Source organism: Hippopotamus amphibius, chromosome 6 (assembly GCF_030028045.1).
Source record: "Hippopotamus amphibius kiboko isolate mHipAmp2 chromosome 6, mHipAmp2.hap2, whole genome shotgun sequence".
Taxonomy (NCBI): domain Eukaryota; kingdom Metazoa; phylum Chordata; class Mammalia; order Artiodactyla; family Hippopotamidae; genus Hippopotamus; species Hippopotamus amphibius.
In genome coordinates, this window is record NC_080191.1 from 160770420 (window position 1) to 160791693 (window position 21274).

General features: G+C 39.1%; 1 protein-coding gene and 1 non-coding gene across 6 annotated transcripts in view; one reads left to right on the top strand and one right to left on the bottom strand.

Annotated features, from left to right (window-relative positions):
* The window catches only part of SENP2 (SUMO specific peptidase 2), a 35932-nt gene extending 26011 nt beyond the window's left edge, over positions 1-9921 (top strand). For all 5 annotated transcript variants that reach the window (XM_057739340.1, XM_057739342.1, XM_057739341.1 and 2 more), the window contains 4 exons: positions 476-555; positions 2893-2977; positions 4788-4883; positions 6385-9921. In XM_057739340.1, coding sequence (XP_057595323.1) covers positions 476-555; positions 2893-2977; positions 4788-4883; positions 6385-6447 — 324 coding nt within the window. In that variant the 3' untranslated portion in view covers positions 6448-9921. The remainder of the gene's footprint in view (positions 1-475; positions 556-2892; positions 2978-4787; positions 4884-6384) is intronic.
* Positions 9922-18878: 8957 nt separating this feature from the next.
* Positions 18879-18950, bottom strand: TRNAE-UUC (transfer RNA glutamic acid (anticodon UUC)). The gene has a single exon. It is a non-coding gene; the product is annotated as a tRNA-Glu (tRNA).
* Between the last annotated feature and the right edge of the window lie 2324 nt (positions 18951-21274).

The window sequence follows — 21274 nt, forward strand, 5'->3', positions numbered from 1 at the left end:
CCTTTTCTGTCTAGTGAGAGTCCAGTAGTATATGTTAAAGGCATACTCTGCAGAGTCCCTTTTTAGTTCTTGAGTTGAACAGCTTGAAAGCTACTTAGAAAGTCTGTGTAGTGGAGGAGCTTTGATTTTTAATAGAAAAGAGTTTTAATACACGTGGGTTATTTTATTACTTTTGTTTACAAGATGATAACAGGTTTATTGTGGTAAAGTAAAGGCAAAGGCCAAAAATCTCTCATCACTGAGAGGACCATTAATGTTTTAAGTAATAAGTTTCTATGCCTTGCTCTAGGAATAGAAAAATATAATTTTATAGACATGGAGCTCATATCATCTGTGATGTTTTATGAAAAATGTCTTAGAAATCCATTCATGTTGGTACATATATTGATTTTTTTTTAAAGATGCTTGTCTTTTTAGAAATAAAATTCTCGTTTTTGTTATGGTTGTTTCTGGATGTTGCATTTTTTCATTATAGGTGATAGACCTGAGAAAAAAGTATCTTAAATATCTGGATTCTATGGGACAAAAGGGCCACAGGATCTGTGAGATTCTTCTGTAAGTAAAGGCTGAAAAACTTCACTGTTGCCTCAGTGTGCCCTTTGTTAAGTGGTCTTTCTTCTTTCTCATCCTAGGAAACTTTGGGATGGTAATCTAATCTGTAGTGAGGGCTGTCTTCCCAGTTCTCGACTTGACTTGAATCCATCTTTTTGTCTAAAAATAACCCCCAGATCTGATCTTAACTGAGAAATATTATTTAAAAGCATCATTGAAAACAAGTTTGTCATATGTCATAATGTAAAATATATTTTATTAGAATCCTGTGGTTTGAATTAGATTTCTCTGAAATTGATAAATTATCCTGAATGTTGTAAAGAACTGTTAGCTGGGAGAATTAGTTCTCTCAGTTCTTAAGCCCACTCACTCCTGTGTCTGTGCTTTCCGTGATGGTTGGGTTCATCTCATAGAACCTGGAGGTAATTTTTAAATTAAAACATATGGTTTGTAGGCAATTATTTCAACAGTAATTGCTAGAAACCTTGTCTTTGAAGCGTAGCCACCTATTAGCTATGCAAAGTGATGACAAGAATTTCACGGTAAGGAAGCATATCAGTGAAACGAGTCTATTTTGAACGCCTTATGCTCACTGGAAGCATATGCAGGTTCCAGTTTTTAATTTTAGTAAGGATGCTTGGATAATTTGTACAAGGAAATTTTTTTTTTTTTAATTCATTTTTGGCTGTGTTGACTTTGTTGCCTGGGGGCTTTCTCTGCTTGTAGCGAGTAGGGGCTACTTTTCGTTGTGGTGCACGGGCTTCTCATTGCTGTGGCTTCTCTTGCTGTGGAGCTCGGGCTCTAGACGTGTGGGCTTCAGTAGTTGAGGCTTGCAGGCTCTAGAGTGCAGGCTCAGTAGTTGTGGCACACAGGCTTAGTTGCTCTGCGGCATGTGGGATCTTCCCAGACCAGGGATCAAACCCTTTCTCCCTGCATTGGCAAGTGGATTCTTAACCACTGCACCACCAGGGAAGTCCCTAATAAGGATACTCTAGTAAGGAACTTGTTAAATGAATGATGTGAAGAAAAGTTGTTAATAATAATGCCATTCTTTCTTTTTTGACATTTTAGTGTGAAAGATCCTTTTTATTTATAGGTATTTATCTTGAATAAAAAACGTAGAGAAGAAATTGTTAAAAATCATAAGATACACCACATTGTTTATAAAGTAGTTATTTCCTTCTCGTTTTTTCTGCTTAAGATGTGTGTAAAATGTGTATTATACATATGTACGTGTGCACATACACACACATATGTTTTATCACATACTTATACATGTTCCCATTGGAATCATACAGCAAAATTTTGTATGTTGCTTATAACAGGATACCAAAAATCCATACTTTTATAACATCCATACTCCCCCCCCTTTTTGAATATATGAAGAGTTCAGCTTCTTTGGGTGTCTGAGGCCCCCTCCCTTCCTGATGCCCCTAGTCCAGCTTTTCTCAATTCTTTTTCATTATCACCTCTCCACTCCAAATTTTTTTTAAATTTAATTTCTCCATGACAAGAGAAAATAGTATTAAGGAATAGGGTTTGTTGGGTTGAGCTTTATAGGGCTACAAACCATTGAAATTTCCAAGATTTTTGCCTTCCAGGAACCAGTTTTCACCTCTTCGGAGGCGATATTGCTGCTCTTGTTGAGAGGTTTACCTTATATGCAGGTTAGGGTGAGCACTGAGATCCCTGGGTTAAATCTGATAACCCTCTGGAAATTTGGATAAAATTAAATCACTCTTAGTACTTAAGTATTTATCACCTAGGAATGAGGAAATTCTCTTACCACAATGCCATTATCACACTTAAGAAAATTGACAGCCACTGATGTGTAATATATGATTCATGTTCTCATATCTTCAGGTACCTTTTATAGCTTTTTTCCCTAATCCAGGAAGTCAGTCAGGGTTCATGCATGTACTTGATGTCTCTCTAGTCTCTTTTAGTTTAGAATAGTCTTCCTATTAAGTGAGAAAAAGTAAGTTATAAAATGAAGTACTTTTAAAAAATAGAATAAAATATGTGTTTTAAAATGGGATGGAGTAGAGAACTAGAAGAGCAAACAGCAAACCATTAATAGTAAATATTTCTGGAGTGGTTGTTACGGGGTCTTTTGCATTTTACATATTATGTTCTAATGTTTAAAATATAACCGTGTGTAATTTTTGTAATCAGAAAAAACACAAAATGTAAAAAACCAAAAACAGTCCTATTTTTAAAAATCTAACAGAGTTGGGTTTGAGAACGGCAGGCCTGGTGAACATCACAGTGTCTTTGCAGTCATAATGCTCAGTCTCCACAGGGATTCATCAATATGTTCCTTCTTTGCTGTTTTTTCAGTCAGTATTTACAGGATGAAAGTAAGACCAAAAGAAATATTGAGCTGAGTGTTTTAGAGTGGACCCACTACAGCATGAAGCCACATGTAAGTGATGGTCATCTATATTTCACATCCTTTGTTGCATTTCCTGTCCCTAGCATGTTGGCTTCCTTCCTCCCCTTACTCACTCATCCTTAGGCATGCATTCTCCTGAGGTGTACATCTTTAGAATGATCTACTTCTAAATCTTTAGAAATTCAAGCCAAGATGTTTGCTTTTAAGCCTTTACCTTATTTCTTAAAGTATAAATGTTAAATATCTGCTAGCATGTCTCAAAAACTTGAGGAAAAAACATAACACAGTGAATTCAGGTCAGCTGCTTTTCTCAGTTGGCATTAATGGAAATTTAAAGTTCCTGTTCAAAACTTATCTGAGAAATTTGTATGTTTAGATCTTAAGGGTCCCATGCTATGAGTCCTCAACAGTCAGGTGTGCTATTTGTGAATGTGCTTTGGATCTTGCCAGATTCGAATCTCATTCAGGGTTTAAAAATGCATACATCTTTCAGTCCTAATGGCGCCTTTAAAAAATTTTTTTTATTTATTTATTTGGCTGCATCAGGTCTTAGTTGCAGCATGCAGGATCTTTAGTTGCGGCATGTGAGCCCTTAGTTGTGACTTGTGTGATCTAGTTCCCTGACCAGGGTTTGAACCTGGGACCCCTGCATTGGGAGCATGGAGTCTTAGCCACTGGACCACCAGGGAAGTCCCCAATGGCTTCTTTTAAAAGTAAGCTACATGAGTTCAATTTTAGCCCTAATCTATATACAATGGCTCAACTATCTTTATCCAAAAGCATTTTCATTTCTAAGTTGAATAATTAGAAGAATAAGTGTTGAAATTTCCTGAGGAGAGCTCAGATAAAAGAAGAGTTTGTTAGGATGACTAGCTGTGTTCTGGAATGGGAAATGTAATAAAGAAGACAAATTCTCTTCGTTTGTATAGTGGAGTCTGTAGTTCTCTCCACCCTGTGAGAGGTGCTGGGCTCAGGAAGAAAGTTCAAGGTACCTACCATATGTATGGGTGATGTACATTTTCTATCTTTTCCTTTTTACAGTAATCATCTGTATTTTTTTGAATAAAAATTGAGCTATTGTCATCTCGTATGTTTTCCAGCAGTGGAATTAGACTCTTTTATACTCTTATTCTCCATGTAACCAACAGCTAAAGTGTGTAAGGGGCTGGCCAAGATTAGTGCAGCACGGGCTTGGGAAATGTATGAGCTGACTTCACCTGGGCTTGGAATGCACTGCCTTTGGTTTATGATGTACTTAAGTGCTGCTTGCAAGCAGTAAGCTCTGTTTTTTTTTCAGGATAGAACTGAGCAATCACGGCAAGATTTCCTAATTGATTACACCCTATCACGAGGCTTTTTTTTCCCCCTGCTTGCAGCTGTGGGGGTCCAAAGCGGTAGTCTTAATTTTATGGCTAGGGAAGACAAGTCAAACTCTGCAGTGTTGAAATAGGTTAGTTGTATTGTAAGCATATTTCTGATTGAGCCACACTTAGCCCTTTTCAAAATTTATAAATGCCTCTGAAACAGTTCCGACTAGAGTTCCTGTTCCTGGTAATAATCCCTCTTTCAGTTTGGTTTATATGAGAGCTGAGAGATGGAACTTTCACTTTACTTTTCTCTTTCCTTCTAAAAAACATTTTCTATGAGGGTTACATACTCCATGTTATGGGTCAGGTTTTCATACCACATAAAGACTGATTGTGTGTGTGTGTGTGTTTATGTAATACCAGATTTAGCATTACCTTTATAATACTGTTTATCCACAGTAATATTTAGAAAAAGTCAAAGGAGTCTGATGAAATTTCTTACCCGTTACTCTCTTCTTTTTTTGTAATTTTAGGAGATTCCTCAACAGTTGAATGGGAGTGACTGTGGAATGTTTACTTGTAAATATGCAGATTATATCTCTAGGGAGAAACCTATCACTTTTACTCAGGTAAGTGAAGACCCTTCCTCATTCATTTACTTGTTACTCTACACGATAAACTCAGAGCATATTACCAATGCCCGGCACACGTTAAGCTCTTAATGGTACCTGTGCTACTGTTACTGCTGTAAACCTTGGCTGTAGCCCTATTCTTGCTAGCATCAGGGTTCGTCACTGTATCTGCTCTCACGTTTATCCTAGTCTTTGGTGACCACTGGGACAATTTGCACATCTCTGAACTCCAGTGTTCCCTGGTTCTTGAGTAATACTGATATTTTTAGCCAAAGAAGGAGGCATGTCAGAATATGTGACAGCATGGGGAAATCAGGCCTTGTGAGAACTGAAGCTGCAGGGCTAAAATGTAACTATGAATGCTGATTTTCCCTTCTGTTCTGATTATTTTTGGTTCTCCATAGCTCTGCATTTGAGTGAAAATTCAAATATGTTGGAATCTTGAGTATTTACGTTTTTAATAGTAGATTCTCAGTCGTTTTACAACCAAGGACAACCTCCTTTAAAAAATAGCTTGCTTTAACAGATTTCATTTTGATAGCTACCAAATTGTACATATTGAGTAGTAGGACTAATAATAACCCCCTTTGAAGCTTTTGAACAACATGAACTAACTAGAGCTCCCATGCTGAATTAATACAATTGGTTAGCTTCAGCAGTTTTACTAAGAATAAATATGTAATTTTTTTACTACATTTTGAGCTATTTAAAATAATTTACGAATCCATGTGTTAAGACTTCTTAGGCCTCTTCACACTAGTTTATAATAAAATGGTATATGCAGCTATTTATAATGAAACGCCAGGAGTACCTCAAGGGTATAGACTTCTGATTTCATCAAAAAAGAGTTACAGGTGATTTTAGTTTTGTCTTGCAAGTTGTTGCTTTGAAAATTGGACCATGTAGTGATTATCAGTTAAAGCAGAATAGTATATTAAGGCAAGCATCTCATTCTTTGATGCTTCTAAGTAACAAGGAGTTATTTGTTCTCTGAACCTTATGACATGAGATTTGAGAGGGAGAAGTTGCTATTTGAACAGAATTGGCAATGGACAACATTTGGTATAGCAGAAAGAAATTTGCAGATTTGTTTTTTTCTTTAATTAGAGCTCATGTTTTTCTCATAAGAAAGCAGAATATGTTCATTTTAGAATGTTTTGAAATACAGATAAGTAAAAAAGTTACTTTTTGTGCCACTACTTAGCTATTTCCCTTTTTGGTACACATTTTTTTATGGAGTTGTTGTTGGACTCTATTGTGTAATTCTGCATCCTGCTTTGATTTTCCTTAATATGTAAAAATGCTTATGGTACATATAATAATACACATAAACGTCCTTTTTTTTATGGCTTTATAAGTCTGTACCATGATGTGGAAAAGTCAAGGCTTACATAAAGGACATGGACATCCTACTTTATTTACATGCTCCATGTAAAAACGTTGTTCACGATGGGCATTTTCACATGTGATGTATCGTTTACTTGTGGATTCTCTGCAGCACCAGATGCCTCTGTTCCGGAAGAAGATGGTGTGGGAAATCCTTCATCAGCAGTTGCTGTGAAAACGCCCTGCCCAGTCCCTCCAGCTGCTGGTGGTTCTTTCATGAATGGACGTTTCCATATACCTCATGCATTGTGGGTTAAAAAGTCCCTGCATCACCTCTGTTCTCTCACAGGTACTGAGCTGTCAGAAATGCATGAAGGCCCCTCTCTGCACCCTAGTTCTGACTTGGTGTGTGGAGGGCTGCTTACAACCCTGTTTATAAGGCTGTGCCTGCTCAGAGCCCTGGACTGTCAACCCACACAAGAACAAACACTAATTAATACTTTTTTTTTTAAGATTTTTTTTTTCCCTATGAATGTGGGAAATGCAGGATTTATTCTATGATTTGTTTTTTCTGTGTGTTTGTTCACATGTATTCATTCGCTCACTCGTTTGCAAACATAATGGGCAGTGGCTGTTTTCTGCTGCTCTTTTAAAGTTAACTTTGAATTACACATTTGAACTATTTATTTCTGAAAGGAATGTTAAGTTGCCACTCCCTGCTGAAGATCAGGAGGGAAATCAGTGGGGGGAGGAAGAAAGTGTTACCTTTTCTAGCCGGCAGCAGTAACTGCGGACTTGAAGCAGGAGGTCTTCTTTCTTTTGAGGCTTGAAAATGCCAGGAGAAGCGCTGTGGTGTAGGGCTCTGGTTGCCTTTCAGAGGAAGTCCCATGCTACAGCACTGGCATGGTGTCGTGGAAAAGTGGAACTGTGGCCGAGGAACTCTGGCTATCCAAGTGTCTTCAGAAGAGTGTTGTGGTCATCCTGAAAAGATTTCCCTTTCTGGAAATGAGGTGACTTGGCTACTCTTGAAACTGGATTTGAAGTAACTGTAAACCCTAAGTCTTCATTTTCATCCCAGATCTGGTTGAGTATAAACCTCAGATATGTAAGGGCTGGCCTGAGCTGTTTATTTCAAAAGATACTATTCAATTTAAAGCTATTTTTCCTCAAAGTTTTTTTTTTTTCTATGTATAAAGCCAAAAGTAAGTTTTGTACTCATTAGAATTTACATCTCCCCATTCCACCCGCACTGAAATCTGTGCAAGAAAATTTAGTACTTGGCTCTGAGGTTGCCAGTTATACAGTGATCTATTTTGCATATGAAAGTTTGTATTTAACTGTTTTGTTCATTAAAAACCTTCCAGTGGTTATGCATATTTAATTTCAGAAAGTTTAGAGTTGGTCAGAACATATTTTGCAAGATCTAGTGCCTAGTGTTGCTTTTCCGATGTAATAAAAGGTTGTCTGGCAGAACCTGAAAAGTATATGCTGATTTCTAATCCTTTCCCTACTTAAACCTCCTACACTTGTCCTTTTTCACAAAAGCAAGAGGTCAAACCAGAAAAATTAGGCATGTGTTAGCTGTGAGTCAACATGTCTGTCATCTGGAGGGCCCTGGCTGCTGGTTGCAGGGGCACGCTCTTGCAGGAAGTTTTCCCTGAGATGTGTGAAAGTCTTGGTGTAGGACGTGGGGCCTGTGGTGTGGATCGAAACTGCTGTGCCTACTTGATGGTCAGGCCAGAGGACGTGTGCTTAGGTGACGCTTAAAAGAGTGAGCCAGTTGGGCTGAGTCTCCCCCAAGTGAAGGCTGTACAGAGAACCCTGCCTGCAGCCTCCGTTCCTTTCCTGAGGCTGCTGGAGCTGTGCCAGTGAGTATTGGGATCAGGCAGCTGGCACAGCCAAAAAAGGTCAGAGATTTACTGGGTGAGCAGTACACTGAACACCTGGTTCCCACTTGGCACTAGTAGGGTTCACCTGAGAATTTAGAACCTTGGTTAAGATTTGTTCCATGTGGGGTAAATCTTTTTAGGAACGGCAGCCCAAGTGAATGATGCTGGGGGTTAATGCGTTTGTATTACAAATATTTGGAGGGGCTTTTTAATATCTAAACAGTTTATGAGAAAAGCAAATTATTAACATTAAAGCCAGTGCGAAGGAGAGATATATATATATATATTTATTTATTTATTGCAGTAGTTTGGTGGTCTGAAAAAAAGATGGAGTGAACCATTGTTCTTTTTTTAGTAGGCAGTCTCTCCTAAAGGTTGATAAAGAAGGGAAAAAAACGCCACAACTGTTGGTGAGCAAGTGTCTTTCTCACTTTTGACCTATGAACCAGGGGGAGGGTAGGAGGGAAACAGGGCATATGGAAGATGTTTTGGAGAGCCCCGTGTTCTACCTCAGTTACCTAAGGCTGTTAGAACTTCTGATCTTTTCCTCCTCTCAGCTCCTAAGCACAGCCTGGGGAATGCCATGTTGAATGGTAGATGTTTGCCTGCGCCGTGAGGTGTTGCTTGTTGCTGGGACGACGGTGTGGGTGTTGGGAGACTGTGTCTTTGAAGATAATATTGAAGTTCAGATATAAATAAGTAAATGTGGTGGGAAAATTTGTTTGTAATAACCTTAGTACTATAGTTAAGCTACACTGTTTAAATTGGCTTTTGTGAGGGAATTCCCTGGCGATCCAGTGGTTAGAACTCTTCACTTTCACTGCTGAGGGCGTGGGTTCTGTCCCTCGTTGGGGAAATAAGATCCCGCAAGCTACACTGCACAGCCAAAAAAATAAACAATTTTTTTTAATTGGCTTTTGTGAACTAATTGGGGACCTAATCTCTTTTTTAAAATTAATTAATTTTTATCGACTGCATTGGGTTGCTGCGCAGGGGCTTTCTCTAGTTGCGGGGAGCAGGAGCTACTCTTCATTGCAGTACGTGGGCTTATTGCAGTGGCTTCTCTTGTGGAACACAGGCTCTAGGTGCATGGGCTTCAGTAGTTGTGGCACGAGGGCTCAGTAGCTGTGGCACACGGGCTTCGTTGCTCTGCGGCCTGTGGGGTCTTCCCGGACCAGGGCTTGATCCCATGTCCCCTGCGTTGGCAGGTGGATTTTTAACCACTGCGCCACCAAGGAAGTCCGGGAACCCAATCTCTTTATGATAGCTTCTCCAGGAAAAGCTCTAGGCGCCCAGTATTCAAACAAATTTTTGGTAATTTGTAAGTTGGAGATCTAGGTGGCTGTATTGCTTTGATGATTTTTTTTTTTTTAATTTACCTAATATATACGAGAAAGGGTTTGGGTGTTTGAAATAGGAGTTGATTTTATCTATTTACCAATAAATTCATCTCTTTAATTCAGTGACTTTCAAATATTTTTTATTGCAACTCAGTAAGAAATGTGTCTTATATTGTGACCAATACACACATCCATATATATTATGTGATTATATATGGACACAAAAGTTTTACAAAAAATATTACTTATCCTTACTTCACTGATAGTTTTCTTTAGAAAGAAATTTATTTTTTTAATGTGAGTTGTGACCACTAAATTGATTTCTCAACCCACTTATGGATAGAAATCCAGTTTGAAAAACACTGCTGTAAATAAACTGACAGCAAGATGCAAATTGTGTTTAAAACTATAAAGCTTGAGACCACAAAAATATGATAAACATGGGATTGTTTTGAGATGAATCAACTTAAATCTAGGAAAACAGGCCAGAAGTTTTCAGACCCTCAGTGGATATGTGGTTAAACAATCCATGTTCTTCAGGTTTTTACATTGGAATTTCATAAAAGATGTTCAGTAGAAGTCCTATTACTTCTATGTAAGATGTTAAACAAAGAGTTCCATGGCCCAATGAATGTGGGTACCATGTCTCTTCCTCCTGGGGATGCATAGCAAACGTAACAAATTAATGTCTTAACCTAGTGTGTCTGAAAACTTGGACATTGAACCCTTCTCTGTGTGACACCTGTGGATCTGTTTTGTGGAATACAGTTTGGCAAGTGCCAGGAGAAACAACATAGAGTTCTTAGAAGCATATGCCTCAGGTATATATTGGGGAAGTATCCCCTCTCCCCGTTGCAGGCCCCCTCCCCGCCAAACACACACACTGCCTCCTTAAGGGCATGTGGTGATCATAGTCTGTGGTGCCACTTATATTTTTCTTTACTTGTATCAGTAATAGGTATTCCTAGTAGAAAAATAAAATAAAATAAAGAATAAGAGTTCTGCAAACTCACCAGCTGGGGTTAGTAACTCTTAACATTAACATTCTGGTATATATCCTGGCCTTTGGTAAATACTCCTTCATGTGTGTATTAATAAGTGTGTTTGTTGTGCATGCTTGTGCAAGTATATATATATCTATTTGTTATTAACACAAATATGGAATCATACTATATATGTGGCTATATAACCCCCTTCCCATTTAAGTTATGTTGAACATATTTTCATGTCAGTAAATACTGACATTTTAATTGCTGTGTAGTGTTCCAGCATATGGTTATAACAATTTATTTAATCAGTATTGTTAGACATACTGTCTTGCAGTGTTTTGGTTATTCTCTTAGGAGAGATTCTTAGAATTAAAATTTCTAAGTTAAAGTTACATATATTTTTTTAAAAATCAGAGATAAAAATCACCCGTTGGTATTTTGATTTTTCTTCTGGCACAGGCTGATGACTTGTATTTCCATTGATTTAAGTTTTATAATATTTTGCATGTGTAGGTCTTCTGGATAAGTTCATTCTGAAGAATTTAATGCCTCATTTTAGTGGACAAGTTTATCTTTTTTCAACTAGTTTACAAAAAACTTTCTATTATGGAAATTTTAAGATATAAACAATCATCACCACCTTTCAGCAATTACTAAAATGTGGTTAATCTTGATTCACCTATTTTTTCCATGGGGGGGGGAGGGTCTGGAGGATATTAAAGCAAAACCCTGGTATGTCTTTCTACCTAAATACTTAAGAATGTCTCCCTAACATATAATAACTTAAAAAAAAAAAAGTCTTTATCATTTTCACACATAACAAAATTAGTAAGAATTTGCTAATACCATCAAATAGTTCCTATTCAAGCTTTCCTGATTAAGACATTTTATTATATTCTTCTAATCAAGATATATAGTGTGCTGAACTTTGGCCCCGAAAAATATAAATCCATATCCTTATCCTTGGAACCTGTGAATGTGACCTTCTGTGGCAAAAGATGTGATTAAAGATGTTGAGAAGAGGAATTTATCCTGGACTGTCTGGGTGCGCCCTAAGTGCAATCACATGCTATGTAAGAAAGACACAGTTTTGAGATGGATAAGGCAGAGGCATTGAAATGGGCCTAGGCAGGGTTTATTTTTATACCCATTTTTAGGTATAAACAAAATCTGGAATAAGACACCAAGTGTTAATAATGATTGGCTGGACAGGCTCTGTTGCTTTCTAATTTATAAACTTGCGTTTGGAGTTTTAAAAACAAAACAAAACAAAACAACAACAACAAAAAAAGAAGAGGCAATGAGACTGCAGAAGCAGAGACGGAGTGATGCTACCACAAGCCAAGAAGCCTGGAGCCACCAGAGCTGGAAGAGCCTTCAGAGGGAACCTGGTCCTGATGACACCTTGATTTCAGACTTCTGGCTCCAAAACTGAGATTAAATTTCTGCTGTTTAAGTCCATCAAATCTGTGGTAGTTACAGCAGTCTCAGAACACTAATATGGAATCCAGTAAAATGTACACATTGCCATTGGTTATTATATCTCTTGAGTCTTTTATTCAACAAGTCTCCTTCCCTGTACTATTATTTATTAGAGAACCTGGGTGTTCCTGTGGAAAATCCCACTTCTAAATTTGGCTTATAGCTTCTTGGTGGTGTTTAACTATTTCCTCTATCACTTGTATTTCATGTAAACTGGTAAGCTTGATCTAGAGGCTTGATCAGATTCAGGTTGATCAGGTTAGGCAAGTATACTTCATTAGTGGTCCTATTGTATTGTATCACATGACACATAATGTCTGCTTGTTCTACTTACTGATGCTAAGACTGATGTGTAATTCAGGCTATAAGAGTTCCTATTCATCTTTCCTCTTGGTTTTAAATTTAATTGATGAACCATTATTAAGAGGTATAAAATGGTCATTTTCTAATTCAATCATTCCTCTATATTAATTACCTTGAATTCTTCTATAAAAAACTTCTTATCAACTAATTTGGTTACCCTGAAATGCACTTCATCTAGGAAAAAATATGATTTTTAAAAATTTATTTTATTGAAATGTAGTTGATTTACAATATTATATTAGTTTCAAGTGTATGACGTAGTGATTCAAAATTTTTATAGATTATACTCCATTTAAAATTATTATATAAAATATTGGTTATATTTCCTGTGCTGTACAATATATCATTGTAGCTTATGTATTTTATACATAGTAGTTTGTAAGTCTTAATCCCCTACCCCTATCTTGTCCCTCCCCTATTCTCTCCCCACTGGTTTGTTCTCTATATCTGAGTCGGTATTTCTTTTGTTATATTCACTTGTTTTATTTTTTAGATACCACATATAAGTAATAACATACAGTATTTGTCTTTCTCTGACTTATTTCACTAAGCATAATACCCTCCAGGTCCATCCATGTTGTTGCAAATGGCAAAATTTCATACTTTTTTTTTAATGGCTGAGTACTGTTCCTCTCTCTCTCTCTCTCTCTCTCTGTGTATCACATCTTCTTTATCCCTTTATCTGTTTTTTTTTTTTTTAATAAATTTTTTAATCTTTGGCTGCATTGGGTCTTTGTTGCTGCACGCGGGCTTTCTCTGGTTGTGGAGAGTGGGGGCTACTCTTCGTTGTGGTCCTCGTGCTTCTCATTGCTGTGGCTTCTCGCGTTGTGGAGCTCGCGCTCTAGGCAAACAGGCTTCTGTGGTTGTAGCACGTGGGCTCAATAGTTGTGGCTCACAGGCTCTAGAGCACAGGCTCAGTAGTTGTGGCACACGGGCTTAGTTGCTTCTCGGCATGTGGGATCTTCCCGGACCAGGGATTGAACCCGTGTCCCCTGCATTGGCAGGAGCATTTTTAACTGCTGCACCACCAGGGAAGCCCTCTCCCTTTATCAGTTGATGGACTTAGGTTGCTTCCATGTCTTGGCTATTGTAAACAGTGCTGCTATGAACATTGGGGTGTATGTATCTTTTTGAATTAGTATTCTAATTTTTTCCAGAGTGGAATTGCTGGGTTCATATGGCAGTTCTATTTTCAGTTCTTTTAGGAACCTCCATTCTGTTTTCCACAGTGGTTGCACCAATTTACATTCCTAGCAGCAGTGTACAAGGGTTTGCTTTTCTTCACATCCTCACCCACATTTGTTATCTGTGTTCTTTTTGATGTTAGCCATTCTGACAGGTGTGAGGTGATATCTCATTATGGTTCTTATTCACATTTCTCTGAGCTTTTCATGTGCTTGTTGGCCATCTGTATGCCTTCTTTGCAAAAGTGTCTATTCAGGTCTTCTGCCCATTTTTTAATTGGCTTGTTTTGATGTGAGTTGTAGAAGTTGTTTATATATTTTGGGTATTAGCTCCTTATCAGTCATATTATTAGCAAATATTTTCTCCCATTATGTAGGTTGTCTTTTTTTGTTTTGTTGATGGTTTCCTTTGCTGTGCAAGAGCTTTTAAGTTTAATTAGGTCCTATTTGTTTATTTTTGCTTTTGTTTCCTTTGCCTTAGGAGGCAGATCCAAAATAACACTGCTGTGATTTATGTCAAAGAGTGCTCTGCCTGTGTTTTCTTTTAGCCGTTTTATGGTTTCCAGTCTTACATGTAGGTCTTTAATCAATTTTAAGTTTGTTTTTATATGTAGTGTGAGAAAATGTTGTAATTTCGTTCTTTTACATTTAGCTGTCCAGTTTTTCCAGCACCACTTATTGAATAGAGTAATTGACCATAGGTGTGTGGGTTTATTTCTGGGCTCTCTTTTCTGTTCCACTAATCTGTATGTCTGTTTTTGTGCCAGTACCGTACCATGCTTTGATTACTGTAGCTTTGTGTATAGCTGAAGTCAGAGAAAGATACTTCCAGCTCTGTCCTTCTTTCTCAAGATTGCTTTACCTATTTGGGGGTCTTTTTTGTTTCCGTATAAATTTAAAATTATTTGTTCTAGTTCTGTGAACAATGCTGTGAGTGTTTTGATAGGGACTGCATCGATTCTGTAGATTGCCTTGGGTAGTGTAGTCATTTTGACAATATTGATTCTTCCAATTCAAAGACTATGGTATATCTTTCCATCTGTGTTGTCTTTGATTTCTTTCATCAGTGTCAAGTTTTCTGAGTGCAGGTCTTTTACCTCCTCAGTTAGAATTATCCCTAGGTATTTTATTCTTTTTGATGTGATTGTAAATGGGAATCGTTTTCTTAATTTCTGTTTCTGATAGTTCATTGTTAGTGCATACAAATGCATCAGATTTCTGTATATTAATTTTGTATCCTGCAACTTTACTGAATTCACTGATGAGCTCTAGTGGTTTTTTAGTGGCATCTTTAGGATTTTCTATGTATAGTGTTACATCATCGTTAAACAGTGACAGTTTTATTTCTTCCTTTCTAGTTTAGACTCCTTTATTTCTTTCTCTTGTCTTGATTGCTGTGGCTAAAACTTCCAGTATTATATTGAATAACAGTGATGAGAGTGGACATCCTTGTCTTAAAGGAAATGCTTTCAGCTTTTCACTGTTGAGGATGATGTTAATGGTAGGTTTGTCATATGTGGCCTTTGTTATGTCGAGGTATATTCCCTCTGTACCCACTTACTGGAGAGTTTTTATCATAAATCAGTGTTGAATTTTTGTCAAAAGCTTTTCCTGCATATGGTGAGATGATCATATGACTTTTATTCTTCAGTTTGTTAATGTGGTATATCACATTTTGATTGATTTGCAGATATTGAACTATTCCTGCATCTCTGGGATAAATCCCACTTGATCATGTTATATGATCCTTTTAATGAATTGTTGGATTTAGCTTTTTTTTGAGGGGGGGGCATTGGGTCTTTATTGCTGCACGCAGGCTCTCTCTAGTTGTGGTGAGCAGGGGCTACTCTTCATTGTGGTGTGTAGCCTTCTCAGTGCAGTGCCTCTTGTAGAGCATAGGCTCTAGGCATGCAGCTTCAGCAGTGGGCTCAGTAGTTGCGGTACACAGGCCCTAGAGCATGTGGGCTTCAGTAGTTGCTGCACATGGGCTCAGTAGCTGTGGCACATGGGCTTTAGGGTGCACAGGCTTCAGCAGTTGTGGTGTGTAGGCTGAACAGTTGTGGCCTGCAGGCTATAGAGTGCAGGCTTAGTAGTTGTGGTGCATGGACTTAGCTGCTCTGCAGCATGTGGGATCTTCCCAGACCAGGGATGGAACCTGTGTCCCCTGCATTGGCAGGTGGATTCTTAATCACTGCACCATCACGGAAGTCCCAGTTAGGTAATATTTTGTTGAGGATTATTGCATCTATGTTCATCAGTGATATTTGCCTGTAATTTTCTTTTTTGTGATATCTTTGTCTGGTTTTGGTATCATGGTAATACTAGGCTTGTAGAATGAATTTGGAAGTGTTCTTTCCTGTGCAATTTTTTGGAATAGTTTCAGAAGGAAAGGTGTTAATGCTCCTCTAAATGCTTGGTAGAATTCACCTGTGATGCTATCTGGTCCTGGACTTTTGTTTGTTGGGGTTTTTTAAATTACTGATTCAATTTTAGCACTGGTAATTGGTTTGTTCATATTTTCTATTTCTTCCTGGTTCAGTTTTGGGAGATTTACATTTCTAGGTTGTCTATCTTATTGACATACAATTGTTTGCAGTAATCTCTTATGGTCCTTTGTATTTCTGTGGTGTTAGTTGTAACTTCTTTTTCATTTCTGATTTTGTTGATTTTCGCTCTCTTTTCAAAGAACCAGCTCTTAGTTTCATTGATCTTTTTTATTGTTTTTGTATTGTTGTTGGTTTGTTTTGTTTTCAACTTTATTTATTTATGCTCTGATCTTTATGATTTTTTTCCTTCCGTTAACTTTGGGTTTTGTTTGTTCTTTTTCTGGTTCCATTAGGTATAAGGTTAGGTTGTTTGAGAGTTTTCTTGTTTCCTGAGGTAGGTTCATATCACTATAAACTTCTTTCTTAGAATTGCTCTTGCTCTGTCCTATCGATTTTGGAGCATTGTGTTTTCATTTTAATTTATCTCCAGGTATTTTTTGGTTCCTTAGATTTCTTCAGTGATCCATTGGTAGTTTAGTTGTATATTGCTTAGCCTCCATGTGTCTGTTTTTTTGCAGTTTTTCCCTTGTATTTAACTTCTAGTCTCATACTGTTCTGTTGGAAAAGATGCCTGATGTGATTACTGAGGCTTGTTTTGTGGCCTAGCATGTGATCTATCCTGGGGAATGTTCTTTGTTGCACTTGAAAAGAATGTGTACTCTGCTGCTTTTGGATAGAATGTTCTATACATATCTATTAAGTCCATTTGATCTAACATGTCATTTAAGGCCAGATTTTCTGTCTGGATGATCTGTCCGTTGATGTAAATGGGGTATTAAAATCACCTACTGTTCTTGTTACTATCAGTTTCTCACTTTATATCTGTTAATATTTGCTTTATGTTTTTAAGTGTTCCTATGTTGGGTGCATACATATTTACAATTGTATCTTCTTCTTAGATTGATCCCTTGATCATTACTTAGTGTCCTTTGTCTATTGTTACAGTCTTTGTTTTAAAGTCTATTTTGTCTGATTTCCATTTGCATGAAATACCTTTTTTTCATCCCTTTACTTTCAGTCTGTATGTGCCTCTAGATCTGAAGTGAGTCTCTCTTTTTTTAAAAAAATAAATTTATTTATTTATTGGCTACATTGGGTCTTCATTGCTGTGCATGGGCTTTCTCTAGTTGCAGTGAGCAGGGGCTACTCTTCATTGTGGTGCACAGACATCTCATTGCAGTGGCTTCTCTTGCTGCACAGTACAGGCTCTAGGCACGTGGGCTTCAGTAGTTGTGGCACCTGGGCACAATAGTTGTGGCTCGTGGGATTAGTTGCTCTGCAGCATGTGTGATCCTCCTGGACCAGGGTTTGAACCCACGTCCCCTGCATTGGCAGGCAGATTCTTAACCACTGCACCACCAGGGAAGCCCTTGAATGAGTCTCTTATGACAGCATATATATGGGTCTTGTTTCTGTATCCGTTCAGCCACGCTATGTCTTTTGATTGGAGCATTTAGTCCGTTTACATTTAAGGTAAGTATTGATAGGTATATACTTATTGCCACTTTGTTAATTATTTTGTGGTTTTTGTAGTTTATTTTTTGTTCCTTTCTTCTTTTGTTCTCTTCCCTTGTGATTTGATGACTGTCTTTAGTTTTTGTTTGTTTGTTTGTTTGCCACACCAGATGGCGTGTGGGATCTTAGTTTCACGACCAGCGGTCAAACCCACATCCTCTGCAGTGGAAGTGTGGAGTCTTAACCTCACCAGGGAATCCCTATCTTTAGTATTATGTTTGGATTCCTTTCTCTTTTGTGTATGTATACCTATTATAGATTTTTCATTTGTAGTTACCATGAGATTTATGTATAACCATCTATATATGTGTGATTATTTTAAGTTGCTGATCTCCTAACTTCAAATGAATTTTGACAACCCTGCATTTTTACTCCTCTCACCTCATGATTACTGTTTTTGACATCATATTTTACATCTTTTTGTTTTGTGTATCCCTTAGCTTCTTACTGTAGATATAGATGATTTTATTACTTTTGTATTTTAACCTTCCTACTAGCTTTTTACATGGTTGGTTTACTCCCTTTACTGTATATTTGTCTTTACCAATGAGTTTTTTATTTTCTATTTTCTTCCCCCCATATTTTCATGTTGCTAGTTGTGGTCTTTTCTTTTTCACTTAGAGAGTCCCTTTCATATATCTTGTAAAGTTGATCTGGTGGTGCTGAGCTCTTTTAGCTTTTGCTAAAACTTTTGCTCTCTCCATCAAATCTGAACGAAAGCCTTGCTGGGTAAAGGATTTTTGGTTGTAGAGTTTTCTCTTTCATTACTTTAAATATATCATGACACTCCCTTCTGGCCTGCAGAGTTTCTGCTGAAAAGTCAGTCTTATGGGAGTTTCCAGGTATGTAACTTGTTGCTTTTCACTTGCTGCTTTTAATGTTCTCTCTTTATCTGTAATTTTTGCCATTTTAATTACAGTGTGTCTTGGTGTGGTCCGCTTTGGATTTATCCTGTTTGGGATTCTCTGTACTTCCTAGACATGGATGTCTGTTTCCTAGGTTAGGGAAGTATTCAGCTATTATGTCATCAAATGTTTTCTGCCCCTTTCTCTCTTCTCCTTCTGAGACACCTATAATGCTTTGATGTTATCTCAGAGGTCTCATAATATGATTTCATTTCCTTTTATTCTTTTTTATATTTTCTGTTCAGCATCAGTGATTTCCACTACTCTGCCTTCCAGCTTACTGATCCATTTCTCTGTATCATTTAATCTACTGTTGATTCCTTCTAGTGTCTTTTCCACTTCAGTTATTGTATTCTTCATCTCTGCTTGGTTCTTTGTATTTTCCAACTCTTTGTTTAAAACTTTATTTATTTATTTATTTTTGACTGTGCTGCATAGCTTGTGGGATCTTAGTTCCCTGACCAGGGATTGAACCTGGGCCCCAACAGTGAAAGTGCTAAGTCCTAACCACTAGACCACCAGGGAATTCCTAAAAACTTCCAACTTCTTATTCTGTTCATCCATTCTTCCCCTGAGTTCTTTGGTCATCTTTATAATGATTGTAAAAATTGAGCTCTTTATGTGATAGATTGCCTGCCTCCATTTCTCGTAGTTCTTGGGGCTTTAATCTTGTTCCTTCTTTTGGAACATGTTCCTCAGTCACCTAACTTTTCTGAATTTGCTGTTTTATTTTCTGTATGCCTGGCAGGTTGGTTACGTTTCCTGACCTTGGAGAAGTGGCCTTTTGTAGGAGACATCCTATGCATCCCAGCAGTTTACTCTCCTCCGGTCGGCAGTAGTATATGCTCTAGATGTGCTCCCTTTGTGGGCTGTGTGGGTCCTTTTGTTTATCAAGGGCTGGTTATTGTGGGCTCTCTGGTAGGAGGGGCTGACCCCTGGTCTGGTTGGTTGCCAGGGTCTGCATTGTGTGGAGGCTGCCAACCACTTTTTGGCAGGGCCAGGTCAGGTGGTTGAGTACAGAATCCTGGAGGGCCCTGGGGCTAGTGGTGGTTCACTCTTGGGCATAACTGCATTCTGGGGTGGGCGGTTGCAGAGCCAGTGTTCCTGAATATAGTGTTGGCCTGCTGGTGGGTGGGGCCAGTTCCTGAAATGGCTTGGTGTAGTTTCCAGGTTTTCTGAGAGCTGGTGCTGGCTTACTGTGTGTGGGGCTGGATCCCGGGGTGGCTGGTTGAGTAGTCCATGGTCTCTCAGAGGTGGTGTTGGCCTGCTGATGTGTGAGGCCACAGCCCAGGGGGTCCCAGAGCTACTGCCAGCTCACTGGTGGGTGGGGCTGGATCCAAAGACCTCTGGCTGATGTGCCCAAGGTGTCCCAAAGGTGATGTTGGCCTGCTGATGGAAAGGGCCGGAGCTTGGGGCTCCTGGGGGTGGCGCTGGCCTGCTGGTGTGTTGCCAGAGTCCTGATAAGGCAGGCTGTGGGGCCGTGGTGGTTCTGTTCCGGCTGTCCACCCACTTATGAGTGGGGTCAGTGTCCAGGAGACCCAGGGGCTGGTGCCCACCCACCAGTGCATGAAGCCAGGTTCTAGGGTTAGTGTTGGCCCTAGTGCAGAGTCTCTGGCAGCAGGGTCTTAGAGGTTCTGAGTCTAGTGCCTGTGTACTGGGTGTCTGGGTCCAGGTCCTGGGTTCTTTGGTGGACAGGGCTGTGTCCAGGGATGGCTGTGGGCTAAGGGGTCTTAAGGCAGCCTGGTTGCTCATGGGTGGGGCTGTGCGCCCACCTGGCTAGTTACTTGGCCTGAGGTGACCCAGTACATGGGCCTACAGGCTGGTGGACAGGGGTGGGGCTGGGCCCCGAGGCTAATAAGCTAGAGGGAGGATTCCAAAATGGCACTTGACAGCACCAGTGTCCCCACGGTAGAAGGAGCTCTCAAAAATGGCTTTTGTCAGTGTCTTTGTCCCCAGGGTGAGCTCTACTTGCTCCCTGCCTCTCCAGGAGACTCTCGAAGCTTAGCAGGTGGGTTTGACCCAGGCTCCTTTCAAATTACTGCTTTTGCACTGAGTCCTGAAGCATGTGAGATTTTGTGTGCACCCTGTCAGAGCAGAGTTTACAGCCCACTGGATCTCCCAAAAGTAAGCCCCACTAGCCTTCAAAGCCAAACGTTGTGGGGGCTCATCTTCCCAGTGCACCCCTGTGTTGGGGAGCCTGATGTGGGACTCAGACCCCTTGCTCCTCGGGAAGAAGCTCTGAATGGTAATCATCCTCCCATTTGTGGGTCCCCCACCCAGGGGTATGGGTCTTGACTGTATTGCAGCTCCACTCCTCCTGCCCGTCTTGTTGTGGTTCCTTCCTTATATCTTTAGTTGTAGATCTTTCCGGCTAGTCTTCTGGTTTTTCTCATCCATAGTCACTCTGTAAATGTTTGTAATTTTGCTGTGCCCAAGAGAGGGGGTGAGCTCAGGGTCTTCCTACTCCTTCTTGGCCAAGCCCTATGATGTTTTCGTTCATTTTTAATTATTCTTTTTGATGTCCAGATTGCCCCATTTTAGGTTCTAATGTCTTTTTGACAGAACCCTACAAGTCTGATTTTGAAGATTTCATGAGAATCCATTGTTTCAGGTGCTGTGGTTTATCACCAGTCCCCTCACGATGGATGTTTAGGCTCTCAATCATTTTCTGTTACAAATAATGCTGCTATGCACGTGCCTTGTTCATGTCACTTCCTGTTTCTGCCAACACATCATCTTTGGGGATAACTTCCTAGAAGTGGAACTGCTGGGTCAAATATCTAGCATTTGTAATTTGCCAAATTTCCCTCCACAGGAGTAACATCATTTATATCACCTCACAGTCTTAC